General features: G+C 41.9%; 1 protein-coding gene across 1 annotated transcript in view; it reads right to left on the reverse strand.

The window, feature by feature from the left end:
• XPO4 (exportin 4) overlaps positions 1 to 18,019 on the reverse strand; it is a 151,153-nt gene that overhangs the window by 48,804 nt on the left and 84,330 nt on the right. Inside the window, exons 5-6 of the mRNA XM_069759103.1 lie at positions 13,129 to 13,245; positions 5,752 to 5,905 (exon numbers count right to left, since the gene is read on the reverse strand). Of these exons, the coding sequence (XP_069615204.1) occupies positions 5,752 to 5,905; positions 13,129 to 13,245 (271 nt within the window). The remainder of the gene's footprint in view (positions 1 to 5,751; positions 5,906 to 13,128; positions 13,246 to 18,019) is intronic.

Raw genomic sequence — 18,019 nt, forward strand, 5'->3', positions numbered from 1 at the left:
CAACCACCACACGATTCCACAAGACTTTCAAGAAAGATTTGCGGCGTTTCTGTAATTGTTTTTGGTCCTAACGGCTGCAGGACATTGGAGACGCCCAATGGTCTAGTGACGTTTCACAGACCCCATCTAGAATTCACAAAGAAAATTCAGCCTATTTTTTTCTCTCGAAAAATCCACTGCCTAATATTTTGGGGTTTAACCCCTTCACGTCTCAACCAATTTCAGTTTTTGTGTTTGTTTTTTCCTCCCCTTCTTCCCAACATCATAATTCTTATTTTTATGCACATAAAGCTTGTTTTTTGCAGGACTAGTTGAACTTTTGAATGACACCATTCATTTTACCACATAGTGTACTGGAAAGCGGGGAAAAAAATTCCAAGTGTGGTGAAATTGTGAAAAAAAAACCTTTCAATTTTTTACTTTTTGGGGAATTGCTTTTTACAGTTTACATTTTGTGGTAAAAGTGACTATGCAATACAATTCTCCTCATCAGTACAATTACAGCAATACCAAACATATACAGTATTATTTTAATGGTGGGAAAAAAATCAAAAGTTTGCACAAAAAACATTTTTGTTGCTTATGTTGCCATTTTTAGAGACCTATATCTTATTTTTTAGCCAATGGAGCGGTGTGATCGCTTAAGTTTCACAGAGCGAGACCAGATTTTTTTCATTAGTACTATTTTGTGATAGATGTCACATTTTCATCGCTTGTTAGAGCATTTTTTTGTGGAACTGCAGCCACACCAAAAAAAAACCAAAAACTTAATTTTAACGTTAATGATTTTTTTTTACGGTTACGGTGTTTACCGTTGTTTTTATATTATGATAGACCGAAGTTTTCTAATCATCGCGATACTACATGTGTACTTTTTAAATATCTTTATTTTCAATGTGGGAAAAGATAAGAGATTTGAACTTTTCAAAAATATGAAAATAATAAATAATAATAAAAAAAAAAAAGTAAAAAAATGTTGTTTTGGCTTTTCTACTGTTAGGCCGGGGTCACACTTGCGAGTGCAATGCAAGAAACTCACGCGAGTCTCTGGCATCAATGCCCGACACTGCCGCCGGCGCTCGGGACCAGAGCGTGCGGCTGCATGTATTTCTACGCAGCCGCACGCTCCGGTCCCGAGTGTCGGCGGCAGTGCCGGGTATTGATGCAAGAGACTCGCGTGAGTTTTACACATTGCACTCGCAAGTGTGACCCCGGCCTTATTGTTAGCGTCGTGGCGTGTTGAATAAAGCTGGGCACTGCTCCACCCAAGATTGCTAGGGCCAAGTCGTGGCTGTAATACGCAGCCATCACCTGTCGGAAATGGGGGAGCCCGCTACACAACCACTTCCAATATGCGCTGTACATGTACGTCAGAAGAGGTACAATTTCATGTGTAATTTTATTTCTGTAGAAACACTTAGTACTTAAAGGGAATCCACCTCTTGTGTCTCCCCTTTTCCTCATAGTTTGTAAGCTTGCGAGCAGGGCCCTCACTCCTCCTGGTATCTGTTTTGAACTGTATTTCTGTTATGCTGTAATGTCTATTGTCTGTACAAGTCCCCTCTATAATTTGTAAAGCGCTGCGGAATATGTTGGTGCTATATAAATAAAAATTATTATTATTATTATTATTAATCTGTCCGCAGGATTTTAGAGGGCAAACTATTTATATGCCCATGTGCCTCTTTCAAAGACAAGTCCAGCAATAACATTTCATGGCCAGTCCGTTCCACCGTCACTGATAAATCAGTGTATCGATGGATCCTTTGCCTTAAATCACACAGCAAGTAATGCAAGAGGATGCGGCGCTGGGCGAGGATTAGAGCTGGAGTGACAGAGGCATAAGATCCACCATAGCCATTTGCAAATCAACCTGTAAGCGGCTATCTCAGTAATGGAGGAACGGACTGGCCATGTAAAAAGTATTGCTGGACTTGGTATAAGGAAACATTCCTAGTAATTCTCGTTCACGATGATCATGCGGCGCCATTTGAAAATTTACAATAGGCACTGAAAATACTTGTAAATCATTTTTCACCTTCTATTTAAAAAAAAAAAAAATTTCACCTGTTTACAGAATAAGGGTAAAAATGGAAAATTACCAGGAACGTGAACAGACAAAACAGATATAAACTCACATTTTAAAGAATGTAAAATAGCCCAATATTACAGCGAAAATTTAGAACCAGAGAGTCCGGGTATTGTGAGCATAAGACTGAAAATAATGAACCGTCGGCGACACTGAATGGTAGGTACAAAGCTGGATCACTACAACGCCCAAAATACTTCACCAATTTTTTTTATTTTTTTTTTAATAATGATCTTTAAAAACAAACACAAAAACAACAACCTCAAACTATATACATTTGGTCTATTTTACAGTGAGGGAATGGGAGTTTTAATAATATTCACCCCCCATAAAGTACAGTAAAATCCAGCAGTAAACAAGACCTAGAAGAATTGCATGTCAACAGGTCTAAGGTCATCCAAACGAGAAAGTGAGAACATAAGTAATAGACACACTGCATATTCGATGCATCTTTTAGCATCAGTATTTGGTAAGATGGACAACGATATTTTAAAAACTTTAAATTTTTTTTAGTAAGATGGTAAAAAAGAAAGATTTACTTTTTCCCATGTTACTAAAAAAAATACAGATATGTATATAAAAATTATAAAATATAAATTAAATTATATAATAAAAAATTTAATATTATATAATTTTCTTCTTCCCTTATTTTTTCATCTTACTGAAAAACACCAGTACTTTAAAATCCTAAGAATTTTTTTTGTATTTTTTGTAAGATGGAATTTAAATTAAAAAAAATTTTTTTTTTATAAATATATATATATATATATATATATATATATATATATATATATATATATATATATATATATATATATACACACACATACACACACACACACACACATATACATACATAAATATTTCTCCATAAATTATAATATCATCAAAAAGTTAATTTATTTCATTTCTCCAATACAAAAGGTGAAGCTCGTATATTATATAGTCATTACAGACAGAGTGATCTATTTCAAGTATTTATTTCTGTTAATGTTGATTATGGCTTACAACCGACAAGAACCCAAAAGTCATTATCTCAGTTAATCAGAATAATTAACAAAAACACCTGCAAAGGCTTCCTAAGTGTTTACAAAGGTCCTAGGCTATGTGCACACGTTGCGGATTGGGGTGCAGAATTTTCTGGCAGAAAACGCATGTGCAGATTTGACGCTTTTTTATGCGTATTTTGTGCGTGTTTTTTTTTATGCGTATTTGATGCGGATTTCATGCGTTTTTTACCACTGCGGATTTCTATAATGGAAGGGTGCAGAAACGCTCAGATCCGCACAAAAGAAGTGACATGCTACTTCTTTTGTTCCGCAGTGTTTTTCATGCAGAATTTTCCGCACCATTAGCACAGCATTTTTTTTTACCTATTGATTTATGTTGTACTGTAAATCACTTTGCGGATCTGCAGCGTTTCTGCGCAGGAAAAAACGCTGCGGATCGACAGTAAATCCGCATTGTGTGCACACAGCCTTAGTCCGTTTTAGTAGCTCCACAATCAAGGGGAAGACTGCTGACTTGGAGGCAATCATTGACACACTCTACAAGGAAAGTAAATGTTGTATTTCATTTTGAAATCAAGGTCCCAGAATCTGGAGGAAGAGTGGAGAGGCCACAATCCAAGCTGCTGGAGGTCTAGTGTGAAGTTTCCACAATCAGTGACGGTATGAGGAGCCATGTCATCTGCTGGTGTAGGTCCACTGTGTTTTATCAAGACCAAAGTCAGCGCAGCCGTCTACCGGGAAATATTAGAGCACTTCATGCTTCCCTCTGCCGACAAGCTTTTGGAGATGGAAATGTCATTGTCCAGCAGGACTTGGCTCCTGTCCACACTGCCAAAAGTACTAAAACTGGTTTACAAACAACAATATCATTGTGCTTGATTGGGCAGCAAACTCGCCTGACCTTAACCCCATAGAGAATCTATGGGGTATTGTCTATAGCAGTGTTCCCCAACTCCGGTCCTCAAGAGCCACCAACAGGTCATGTTTTCAGGATTTCCTTAGTATTACACAGGTGATAATTGCATCGCCTGCACAGGCAATAATTCCATCACCTGTGCAATACTAAGCAAATCCTGAAAACATGACCTGTTGATGGCTCTTGAGGACCGGAGTTGGGGAACACTGGTCTATAGGAAGATGAGAGACACCAGACCCAACAATGCAGACGAGCTGAAGGCTGCTATCACAGCAACCTGGGCTTCCATAACCCCTCAGCAGTTCCACAGACTGATCTCCTCCATGCCACGCCACAGTGATGCAGTAATTGATGCAAAAGGAGCCCCGACCAAGTATTGAGTGCATTTACTGAACATACAATTCAGTAGGACAACATTTCAGATGTTAGAATAGTAAGAATACTTTATAACACCAGGTTGAAAAATTATTTTAATTTACTGAGATAATGACTTGGGTTTTTATTGGCTGTAAGCCATAATCATCAATATTAACAGAAATAAACACTTGAAATAGAGCACTCTGTAATGACTAATATACAAGCTTCACTTTTTGTGTATTGAAGAACTAAAATAAGTTAACTTTTTGATGATATTCTAATTTGTGATCAGCACGTATGTGTGTATGGGTATGAAGAATATATATTTCCCCATCTTACGAAAACAAAATTAGAATCAGTTTCTTTGAACCTTTTGAGACTATATACATTTATATCTATCTAAAGAAAAACGAAAAACCTATACACTTCTTCACACTACACTACTGGCTCCCGCTTGACATTGCCTATTGTTGTAGAGCTCCCTGGTTTCTACTGACCTCTGGTGAAGCTCTCGGGCAGGTGGTGGGTGGGAAGCTGTGCGTTAATGAAGGACACAATGCCCGGCTAATATACTTTGACCAATCTTCACTTTAAAAGGAGCGATACTCGGGCTGCAAAATTCCTACGGTGCATTGTACTTTGCTCAACTACAATGAGGTCTGCCAAAGGACTCCAAAGGATGTTGAAACACAATAATATCAGAAGGGCTTTGGAGAGACAAAGGTAATACAATACCCAGGCTTATTTATACTGGAGGTATGAAAGTCACTGCTCTTATAAACATGCAAGATCAGAGCGAGCCGTCTATATCCGGGGGTCCTGTAATTACACTGCTAGAATAATAATAATGCAGACCCTCATTCCTTCCCATATCGATTACGGAAATCTGAATCTCCTGACTTACCTCTGACGAAAGCCGATAATTCAGTGCTCATCTCTATAGTTAAAGATGCCTTCACTATCAGCTTTTGTGTGTTCCTCCGTAATGCACCTGTCTATTGGGAAATCAGACTTAAGACAAGTCATCTACAGCTATATCTCGTCCTAGAGTCATATCGGAAAAAGTTCTAATTACATTTATATGCAATTCGCGCTACAAAACTAAGTGGTAGAACCAGGTATGGACGACCGGTCAACACATAGGATTAACGTGTGAGCCCTGCGGCAGATGGTACCATGGTATACATAAAGGCTATTGATATAGTCACGATTCACGTCAGCCCGTCACCCGCAGAGCTCACAATCTAATGTCAATCTTGAGAAGTTGATTATTCTACCAGTAAACTTCATACAATTGTTGCTCTTGGTCAGATACAAACCCAGGACCCCAGCCCGATTGACGATCTACAACCCACCAATATTATGTAGTAAAAGGATATAATTTGGAGGCAAAAAGTTCCAGCTTAAAACCTGATTGGCTAGTGCAAGGTAGCGCTGGAATACTGAAGACATCTGGGCGTTGAGGTTCTCCCGTCGGCTGAACTCCTGTAGAACTTCAATGGTTAACATGAAGATTCGCCGTAAGTCCTCTTCCTAAAAAGAGAAGAACAAGCATTACACAGCTAACCACCCCTATAAGCTGCCACACCAGAGCAAGGGATGATGGGAAGAGTGCCTCTCCGGGGAGCGGCGGGGCTCTCTCCATAAAAGTGATCCAGTGTCCTTCTGTCATCAAGGCACAAGCACTGTTACACCAACACCGCAGCTTCTGGATACAAACGGACAGAAAAAAGACAATGTGGTTTTCCCCCCAACACCCTCCCTTCTCGAACACGGGGACCATTGGGTGTCGGAAAGTTATACGTTAGGCACACAGGGGGCATGCAAACTTTTAGCCCTCCATCAACAAAACATTAAAACTAAATTCCACCTGGACAAGTACAGAAAAATGGACAAAATTACATCGTTGTGCCCATGTCATGTTCTTTTAAAAGCTTCAGTTTTTCGAAAAATCGTAAGCGGTTTAAAGATGTAACACGATCATTCTCCCGCGGCCGGGAGCCATAGAGCAAAGAAGTCCACAACACCACCAGCTTCAAATCATCTCCAATATTAATTCGGAAAGTCTAGAACAGCTGGAATATTGGCAATGACAATAGGTTTGCTAGCTTTGGGCAGGGAAAAAAAAAAAATCTTGTAGGTTTTTTTGTATTTATAAAAAAATAAATAAATCACAATCTCGTAGGCGTTTTTTTTTTTTTTTTATTTAAACTACCTAGTGTTAAGGTTGAATGTAGACATACGTCCATCACGTTCAACCTATAACCTGACTTGTTGATCCAGAGGAAGGAAAACCCCCATGATGCCAAGTGCCCCATATTAGGGGAAAATTACAGTACTATATAAATATATGAAAATACATTTTCAGTGCATAGTACCCCAAGCTAAAATTGAATAGAACTAGTCCTGGTTTATCCATTAAAGCTAGTCAAGTGAGGAAACCATTCATCCCTCTATTGTATAGTATGGATTGTTCCTACATGCTTAAATTACATTAACACAAAAATATAAAAAAAAAAATGTGCAGTGCACTGACGAGAGTGTAGTGGGCAGCATTGCAAGGCTCGGGGGATTCCAGTACCAATGAGGGTAATCTATCAAACACTGACATGATCAATTATGGAATAGCAATAGCTCATGCATCAATCTCAAGAAGACGCATTTTAACTGGAGTACACAATTATCCTAGGCCATAACAATTGGAATTCACACACATATACATACATAAAACAATGCTATGTCCATGCCCATTTTTTGCATCAATTGTGCTTTGATGTTTGGTAATAAACGGGCTGGACACTAATTTACTAATTCCAGCTTTATCGATCTCTACACATTTGCCTTTGCTCCGTTCAGTTCTGTGTCAGGCACCAAGCAGGAGATAAAACTGCTCTGATAATACTTATAATTATAGTATAGTACTATAGCGGAATCTATACCAACAAAGAGTCCGATAATTATCTATCGTTACTGATGTCCATGTGACTAACAGGAAGTCAAACTATTATTATTATTTATTGTTATAGCGCCATTTATTCCATGGCGCTTTACATGTGAGGAGGGGTATACATAATGAAAACAAGTACAATAATCTTAAACAATACAAGTCATAACTGGTACAGGAGGAGTGAGGACCCTGCCCGCGAAGGCTCACAATCTACAAGGGATGGGTGAGAATACAGTAGGTGAGGGTAGAGCTGGTCATGCAGCGGTTTGGTCGATCGGTGGTAGCTGCAGGTTGTAGGCTTGTCGGAAGAGGTGGGTCTTCAGGTTCTTTTTGAAGGTTTTGATGGTAGGCGAGAGTCTGATGTGTTGTGGTAGAGGGTTCCAGAGTAGGGGTGATACGCGAGAGAAATCTTGTATGCGATTGTGAGAAGAGGAGATAAGAGGGGAGTAGAGTAGGAGATCTTGTGAGGATCGGAGGTTGCGTGTAGGTAAGTATCGGGAGACGAGGTCGCAGATGTATGGAGGAGACAGGTTGTGGATGGCTTTGTACGTCATGGTTAGGGTTTTGTAGTGGAGTCTCTGGGCAATGGGGAGCCAGTGAAGGGATTGACAGAGGGGAGAGGTCGGGGAATAGCGGGGGGACAGGTGGATTAGTCGGGCAGCAGAGTTTAGAATAGATTGGAGGGGTGCGAGAGTGTTAGCGGGGAGGCCACAGAGCAGGAGGTTGCAGTAGTCAAGGCGAGAGATGATGAGGGCATGGACTAGGGTTTTTGCAGATTCATGGTTGAGGAATGAACGGATTCGTGAAATATTTTTGAGTTGCAGTCGGCAGGAAGTGGAAAGGGCTTGGATATGTGGTTTGAAGGAGAGATCAGCGTCAAGGATTACCCCGAGGCAGCGAGCTTGTGGGACTGGGGAGAGTGGGCAGCCATTTACTGTAATGGATAGGTTCGTTGGGGGGGTCGCGTGAGATGGGGGAAAGATGATGAATTCTGTTTTGTCCATGTTAAGTTTCAGAAATCTAGCGGAGAAGAAGGATGAAATAGTGGACAGACATTGAGGGATTCTGGTTAGAAGGGAGGTGATATCTGGTCCAGAGATGTAGGTGTCGTCAGCATAGAGGTGATACTGAAAGCCATGAGATTCTATGAGCTGTCCCAGGCCAAAGGTGTAAATGGAGAAGAGCAAGGGCCCAAGGACTGAACCTTGTGGGACTCCGACAGATAGAGGGCGAGGTGAGGAGGTGGTGTGTGAGTGGGAGACGCTGAATGTCCGGTCTGTTAGGTATGATGAGATCCAGGATAGGGCCAAGTCTGCGATGCCAAGGGATGAGAGGGTTTGTAATAATAGGGAATGGTCCACTGTGTCAAAGGCAGCCGACAGGTCGAGGAGGAGGAGGACAGAGTAGTGTCGCTTGCTCTTGGCGGTTAAGAGGTCATTGGTGACTTTAGTTAGGGCAGTTTCGGTGGAATGGTGTGACCGGAAGCCAGATTGTAGGCGGTCAAAGAGGGAGCAGGAAGAGAGATGGGAGGACAGTTCAAGGTAGACGTGTTGTTCCAGTAGTTTGGAGGCATAGGGGAGAAGTGATATAGGGCGATAGCTTGATACAGAGGATGGGTCAAGAGAGGGCTTTTTGAGGATAGGTGTGATGGAGGCATGTTTAAAGCTTGAGGGGAAAACACCAGTTGTTAGAGATAAGTTGAAGAGATGGGTTAGGGTTGGGATGAAGATTGTGGTGAGGTTTGGGATGAGGTGGGATGGGAGCGGGTCAAGTGCACAGGTGGTGAGATGTGATCTTGAGAGTAGAGTGGAGAGTTGATCTTCTGTAATGGTGGAGAAGTTGGTTTTGGAGGTGGAGGGCTGGGAAATCGGGAGGAAGAGCTCTGGGGGTTGTTGACCAAAACTGTCTCTAATGCTATCAATCTTCTGCTTGAAAAATGAGGCAAAGTCTTCAGCAGAGATAAGTGGGGAGGGAGGAGGTGCTGGGGGACACTAAACTATTAGGTTTAGCAGGAAGTGTGAAAAGTTTTTCTTATACAAAACTAAATCTATTCTATAAATTGAATTGTTTAAAAAAAATAACCAATACGTTTAAAAACATTTAATGTAAAGTTCAGATTTAACCATGTGTCATATTCTTAGGTCACATTCCCTTTAAGCCTAAAGCTGTCAAAGTGAACACAAACGTGATGACCACAAGCTCTCCGTTCTCCCCTATATGCACAGAGGAGCAGCACGAAAAAGACCCTGGCTCCCGATCACTCACACAACTGACACCAATCGCTACAGCTGTGGGTCTTTCTATATGCACAGGGGCCGCTGCTACAGCTCCCTGATACACATGTGGATGAGACTCAAGATTGATTCTCGCTATACGATCAACTTTCAACCTGCACAAATAAAGATTAAAAAAAAAAAAATTCAAAAACTAAAGCCCCTTATGGCCAGCTTCCCAGTGCGCAGCACAGCCGGCTTCACACCACACGGCACAACCAGCTTTACACCACACAGTACAACCTGCTTCACACCACACAGTACAACCAGCTTCACACCACACACTACAACCAGCTTCACACCACAGTACAACCAGCTTCACACCACACACTACAACCAGCTTCACACCACACACTACAACCAGCTTCACACCACACAGTACAACCAGCTTCACACCACACACAGTACAACCAGCTTCACACCACACACAGTACAACCAGCTTCACACCACACACTACAACCAGCTTCACACCACACACAACCAGCTTCACACCACACACTACAACCAGCTTCACACCACACACAGTACAACCAGCTTCACACCACACACAGTACAACCAGCTTCACACCACACACTACAACCAGCTTCACACCACACACTACAACCAGCTTCACACCACACACTACAACCAGCTTCACACCACACACAGTACAACCAGCTTCACACCACACACAGTACAACCAGCTTCACACCACACACAGTACAACCAGCTTCACACCACAGTACAACCAGCTTCACACCACACACTACAACCAGCTTCACACCACACACAGTACAACCAGCTTCACACCACACACAGTACAACCAGCTTCACACCACACACTACAACCAGCTTCACACCACACACTACAACCAGCTTCACACCACACAGTACAACCAGCTTCACACCACACACTATAACCAGCTTCACACCACACACAGTACAACCAGCTTCACACCACACACTACAACCAGCTTCACACCACACACTACAACCAGCTTCACACCACACACTACAACCAGCTTCACACCACACAGTACAACCAGCTTCACACCACACAGTACAACCAGCTTCACACCACACAGTACAACCAGCTTCACACCACACACTACAACCAGCTTCACACCACAGTACAACCAGCTTCACACCACACACAGTACAACCAGCTTCACACCACACACTACAACCAGCTTCACACCACACACTACAACCAGCTTCACACCACACACTACAACCAGCTTCACACCACACACTACAACCAGTTTCACACCACACAGTACAACCAGCTTTACACCACACACTACAACCAGCTTCACACCACACACTACAACCAGCTTCACACCACACACAGTACAACCAGCTTCACACCACACACTACAACCAGCTTCACACCACACAGTACAACCAGCTTCACACCACACAGTACAACCAGCTTCACACCACACACTACAACCAGCTTCACACCACACACAGTACAACCAGCTTCACACCACACAGTACAACCAGCTTCACACCACACACTACAACCAGTTTCACACCACACAGTACAACCAGCTTTACACCACACACTACAACCAGCTTCACACCACACACAGTACAACCAGCTTCACACCACACACTACAACCAGCTTCACACCACACACTACAACCAGCTTCACACCACACAGTACAACCAGCTTCACACCACACACTACAACCAGCTTCACACCACACACAGTACAACCAGCTTCACACCACACACTACAACCAGCTTCACACCACACACTACAACCAGCTTCACACCACACAGTACAACCAGCTTTACACCACACACTACAACCAGCTTCACACCACACACTACAACCAGCTTCACACCACACACTACAACCAGCTTCACACCACACAGTACAACCAGCTTTACACCACACACTACAACCAGCTTCACACCACACACAGTACAACCAGCTTCACACCACACACTACAACCAGCTTCACACCACACACTACAACCAGCTTCACACCACACACTACAACCAGCTTCACACCACACAGTACAACCAGCTTCACACCACACACAGTACAACCAGCTTCACACCACACACTACAACCAGCTTCACACCACACACAGTACAACCAGCTTTACACCACACACTACAACCAGCTTCACACCACACACTACAACCAGCTTCACACCACACACTACAACCAGCTTCACACCACACAGTACAACCAGCTTTACACCACACACTACAACCAGCTTCACACCACACACAGTACAACCAGCTTCACACCACACACTACAACCAGCTTCACACCACACACTACAACCAGCTTTACACCACAGACTACAATCAGAATTACACCACACAGTACAAAAAGCCTTACACAACACATGTACTTAGGCAGACCACAACCTACACTCTTTGGGTTCGCTCATATTTAACCCTTTATTAACAATACAATTTTCTAGATTTCCTCCCATAAAGCTCTTTGTTCTACATTGACAGTTTTATGATGCAAACCGCTTCAAATACAGAGCAAAATGTGACACGAGCAGACATCTGCAAGTAGGAGGTAGGGGAAAGAAGAAGAAAAAATACGATTACTTTGGCCAGTGGCCAAAGTTATTTTAAGTCCGTCATTGTTAGATAGCGTTAGCCCCGTATGTAGCACAGTCTTTTAGAGCACGGAGCCGCCAGATAACAGATCATGCGACCTGTAAAAGAAGCAGAACTTCTGGAATGTCTCATACTCCCCTAAGAATTCACAGCTAGCATTGCTACATCTGCTAAATAAAGAAGTTACACCAAAGAAATCTATTTTGAATGACACCATTGAAATCATACAAAGTACTGGAAAATGAGGGGAAGGAACAAAAAAAACAACAACCCACAAACAAATGGGGTGAAATAGCGAAAAAAAATCCCCATAAAAATCCAAGTTTTCTTTGGGTTTAGTTTTTCATAGTGTGGTAAAAAAAACCATCTGGGAACATGATTCTCCAATTTAGTGCAATTATATAGTTAATTTTAGAGTTCTGAATTAAGGTGTGCTGTCCCTGGCTTCTTAAGCGTCAACTACAGATGGGTTCTTAAAAGGGGTTGCCCAGGCTTGGGCTTTATGTCTGCAGTCACTATTTGAGTGCAGACTTTCGAAACCACACAGTGTGCCGTCAGGATTCTCCGATGCTGGGAGCGGTGGGCGCGTAACTACAAGTATGTAACCTGCATACATCCAATCACATGCCAACTAGACGTGTGTGGCCTCATCAATACAAGCAAATTGAGCGAGGCCAGGCACGTCTAGTCGGAATGTGGCCGGAAAGTGAAAATCGCATACTTGTGGTCATGTGACCGCCCGCTCCCTGCGTCAGAGCCTACACACCGCGCAGAGTCAGAGTGACTGCAGACTCGAGCCCCAAGGCTGAACCACCCCTTTAAAGTCCGTTTATACCTCATGCTGAAAAGGTTGGTTTTGACATGGGCACGTTTGGAATGCAAAAACCCCAGCTACACAATGACATGACGGTAGTTTAGTGGCCTCGCACTTTATGGCAGAACACGGAGGAACACTCACCTGAAATATCCTTTTGCAGTTCCCGTGAAACTCCATACTGAGGCCGATGTTGCTGGTTTTGCTTGAGCTTGAGAACTCTATAAGCAGGGCTGTTAGTATGGAGCAGGCCAACGTTTGCTGCAAAGAAACAGAGAAGAGGTGTGAAAATATTCCCGGGATCTCCGCATATTATAAACGGATCTACGGCGACATCGACCCCCAAAATCAACCGCTACAGGGTCAGCAGCTGTTCCACTGGACTGCAAAACTCAATCAAGCTCATTAATTAGAAGGAGGTCGTACTGAAGCCATGTTCACACAAGTATGTCACCATGCGTGAAAAGCGATTATGTGCCGAGAAAGATTATCCTTCTGTACATGCACGATGGGGAGATCTGGGGCCGCACAGCCAGGCATCGCTGTAGGTCAGCGCCCCAAGGATTTACCCAAGGGGCACTCCCAATTTATGCCAGAAATGTATAGTCGATGTAGGTCCCACCAATACGACGGCATTTACCTCGAGAACAGGGCCCTGACACAACGCCGTCAGGGGTAATGTGGTTGGAATATGCACTCATTTGTATGGGATTAGCCATCACCGACCACCTACTGATAGCCGTGCTGGAACTAAAGGGGTATTCCCATCTACGACATCCTATCCCAATATGTAGTAGGTGTAATAATATTAAATGTCTCCAATTAAAACTGTAGTATAGTTCTTCTGATTAGCCATGTCGCTTACCATGCGCAAGACATTGCAGTAGCTTAGATATCCATGGTTACGACCACTCAAAGTGACAGTTGATACCCAAACTACCGCAATGCCCTGTACACGGTATGCGACATAGCGAATCAGAAGAACTATACTACATGTCTAATTGGAGGCATTTTCTAAATATTTTGAGACTACAGTCCACTCATTAATAGGAGGGGGAATCCTTATTCATGAAAAGTCTAAAATAAACAGATTAGACATAAAAAGACATTTAAAAAAAAAACGTGTTTTCCTTTTTTTTTTTTTGCGTGTCGAGAGAAAAAAAAAAGTTTTGCCAAATATTTTAAAGATGCAATACACTGATTTATAAGTTGCTTATAACAGATGGCAAAAACCCACAAAGGAAAAAAGATTTTAAAAAAAAGGTCTACTGCATCTTCGGCAATGTTTTTAGGGTATGTGCACACGTCTGGAATGCATGCAGAATTTTCCCGAGATAGACCTGAGGTTTTCTGCAGGAATTCTGCATGCGTTTTTTTTTGCGGATTTTATGCGTTTTTTCCCCAGACACTCCAAAACAATGGGAAATCCGCAAAAATAATGAACATGTTGCTTCTTTTTCCAGAATGCGTTTTTTTTTTTTGCGGAAAAAAACGCAACATTTTCACAAAAAATGCGGAATGCATTCTAAATGATAGGATGCATAATGTATGCGTTTTTATAGTGTTTTTATTGCGAAAAAACACGAAAATTCCTGAACGTGGGCACATACGCTTAACATCACCAATCACGCATTTCCAAGGCCGTGTTCACATGTTGGGTTTTTGCTGCTTTTTATGCACATTTTAAGCTGCGTTTTACACTACCAGCAAATGCTATGAGATTTCAGGAATCTCCTGCACACACATTGTTTGTTTGTTTTTTTCTTGATGGAATTGGAAAACTGCTGCGTTTTTGAAAACCGCAGCATGTCACTTTCAGCGTTTTTGCAGAGTTTTTCAGCCATAGAAAGTAATGAGTAAGTGCAAAAAGGCAGCAAAATACAGCAGGTGTCAGATTTTGCTGCGTTTTTGGTGCAAAAATCTAAGGAAGTTGCATCACTTTTTTGGAGGGAGGGGGTACTAAACTTTATCAGCGTGCTCAAGAGACCAAAAAAACAAAGCCAAAAACTTGCTTTTTGTAAGCAGCTTCTTTACTGCCAAGAGAGCAGGTTTTGCCTGCAGAAATAAACTCAGCAAAAATGCAACGTGTAAACATGGCCTTAAAAGTCTCAAAAGATCACATGTTAAAAAAATAATAATAATAAATAAAAGCAGCCTAAAAAAAAAAAAAAAGGCATAAATGTAGTAAGGGGGGATTCCCTAAAGGCCATGTTCACAAGCTGAGTTTTAATTTATGCAAAGTTAAAGCAGTGTTTAAGCGGCTTTCAAAAAGCAGATTTTGCTTAGTTTTTGCTGCCTTTTTATTGCTGTTATTTGTCAGTGTACATTAGTCTCTTGTGCATGCTGAAACTTTAGTACATAAAAAAATTGTGATTCAACTTCAGCAGGTTTTGACACAAAAAAATGCAGCAAAAGCAGATACCTGCGCTTTTGCAGCGTTTTTCACTCATTGGATAGTGCAAAAAATGCTGCAAAAACGCTGAAAGAAGCGACATGCTGCATTTTATTAAAAAAAAAAAAAAAAAAAAAAAAAACAAGCTCTGAACAAAAGTCAGGGAAAAAAAATAAGGTGTGTGCATGAGATTTCTGAATTCTCAGACTTTGTAAAATGCTGCTGAAAATTTTCATAATAAAAAAACTGCAAAAAGAGCAACGTGTGAACATAGCCCAAGAATTAAAATAAATTAAAAAAAATAAAAAATAAAAAAAAAATAAAAAATCACAGTTTTGTGTCTCTTGTAGTTACTATTGGAATGTAAAAAATAAATCTTGAATAAACTATAAATCACATGCCAGAAGAGCAGTCCGGAGGGTCCAGTAATTAGAGGTCTCAGACAGAATTAATTAGAGTTCTCACAGAACAGGAGGAAGATTTGTGGGGTAAATTACAGCAGAAGTGTCGGTGGGAATGTGAATAATGGGACAATTCTGTTATTTGTACATTATCAGAGCTCCTCCAGAAGAATGCCAAACAATCAGTCAGTGTAAGCGAGCCGGGTCATTAGCGCGGCACAGTGTTGGCACACACTGCTACTGTACAGCAGAGCTCGGTGTGTGTTCCAGCATCCAGACCAAAAGCATCTGACCCGCTGCAGAATACCCACCGCACATCTACACACACTGACGCCGAGACACGTTCCCTTATAACGCAACCTCTTGGCCCAAAGTGCCAGGTGAGCAGGAGAGAGAAATAGTACAAGCTCTCGGCATAATGACCACCTTCCATGGCAAACATCAGCCGCAGAAGAGTCGTGTCCAACAGCTGCGCCTTCCAACATTTAAAAAATAAATACAATTCCTATTTACTTTAAAAGTTTAGAAATACATTTCAAATCATAAAAAAAAAAAGTTTATTCCTAAAATGACAAATTGAACACAAGTGGGAGGGTGCTGTACACCGATCTCAACAATGTGGAGAGGGGATTAAGTATCCACAGTCTTGGTCCTCAGACGCCCATTGCGGCACATACGCAGTGTATCTGTGCGACTGAAAATCCCACAAAGCAGAGGTTTAAATGAATAAAACACAAGTTATACGGAATCTTCTCTCGGAAAACTAGAGATCGGTCTGCTCCGCGCCCCTGCTCTATAACATGATCTATAGTTCAGTTCACGCCGAGCAAAAAAGAAGCACAGTGGCCATGAGGTTTCTATAAATCCCATCCATTTTGTTGGACGCTGCGGTTACAAATTAAAAAAATAAAATTAAAATAAAAAAAGAACCTAATTTTTTGGTCATGACATCACTGTATCCCCATACACTTCAATGCAAGGAGCGTGTGATTTATTGCCTTGAATGCAGCTTGGCCATCATCAGAAAATGCTAAAAAACAACGTATACACCTAAATGTATACAGGTACGCGCTGGGTAATAACAATAATAAGATAACCAATGTACCACACTAGACTAGTGCAACAAGGGTAATATGCTGGAAGAGTAAAACGAAGTAACGCTATAGCGTAAATGATAGTCCACTTAAAGAGTCCAAAAATATACAAATATGTATGTGCGTCTTCCTACCTCCAATACTGGGTCCTCAATATGCAGCAGCGTTGAGGTATTGCCGAGGTATTGCCGAAGTGGTTCCAGAAGGTCTCCCAATGTCGTCCCGAACAGCAGGGAAAAGTCCCTGAAGAAGGAGATAGCCATCTCCGAAACGCGTCGGTAAGATTGATCACTCTGCACTCCGTATTTTTTCCTCACTCTCGGGTTCGGGGAGGCGGTCACGTGACTGGTTACGTCACGAAGGTCCTGCGCACCGCTTTCACTATACGCGGCGGCGTTCGGCTTTACCAGACCACGCTCCCACCCGGAGAGCGGCTTTAGGTGGCTGCTACCGGCCGGAGCAGCCACTTGTCTTGGACTTTTCCCTGCTGTTCGGGACGACATTGGGAGACCTTCTGGAACCACTTCGGCAATACCTTGGCAATACCTCAACACTGCTGCATATTGAGGACCCAGTATTGGAGGTAGGAAGACGCACATACATATTTGTATATTTTTGGACTCTTTAAGTGGACTATCATTTACGCTATAGCGTTACTTCGTTTTACTCTTCCAGCATATTACCCTTGTTGCACTAGTCTAGTGTGGTACATTGGTTATCTTATTATTGTTATTACCCAGCGCGTACCTGTATACATTTAGGTGTATACGTTGTTTTTTAGTATTTATTTTTCACAAACTATTTGTGGAGGTTTGTTGGTGTCGCTGCAGGGACGTTGTAACATACGGATATTTTGCGCCACCAAATTTCTATTGCATATCATCAGAAAATGACCTGCAGTTTAAATCAGGCTTTTTTTGTACTAAATGTATTGATGAAAAAAAAAATGTGAAAGGGATTTTTTTAAATTTTACAATCTTTTATTTAAAAAAAAAAAAAAAAAAATTGTAAATTTGCAATTGTTACATTGGCTACTGGGGCTCTTTTAGTCTCATACTTTCTGGAAGAGGTTTCAGCAGGCTCATTATCATCAGAGGCAGGATTACATTGACCGGTGACTCCTCTATACACAGCTGATCACACCGGAT

This window comes from Ranitomeya imitator, chromosome 3 (genome assembly GCF_032444005.1).
Source record: "Ranitomeya imitator isolate aRanImi1 chromosome 3, aRanImi1.pri, whole genome shotgun sequence".
Taxonomy (NCBI): Eukaryota; Metazoa; Chordata; class Amphibia; order Anura; family Dendrobatidae; genus Ranitomeya; species Ranitomeya imitator.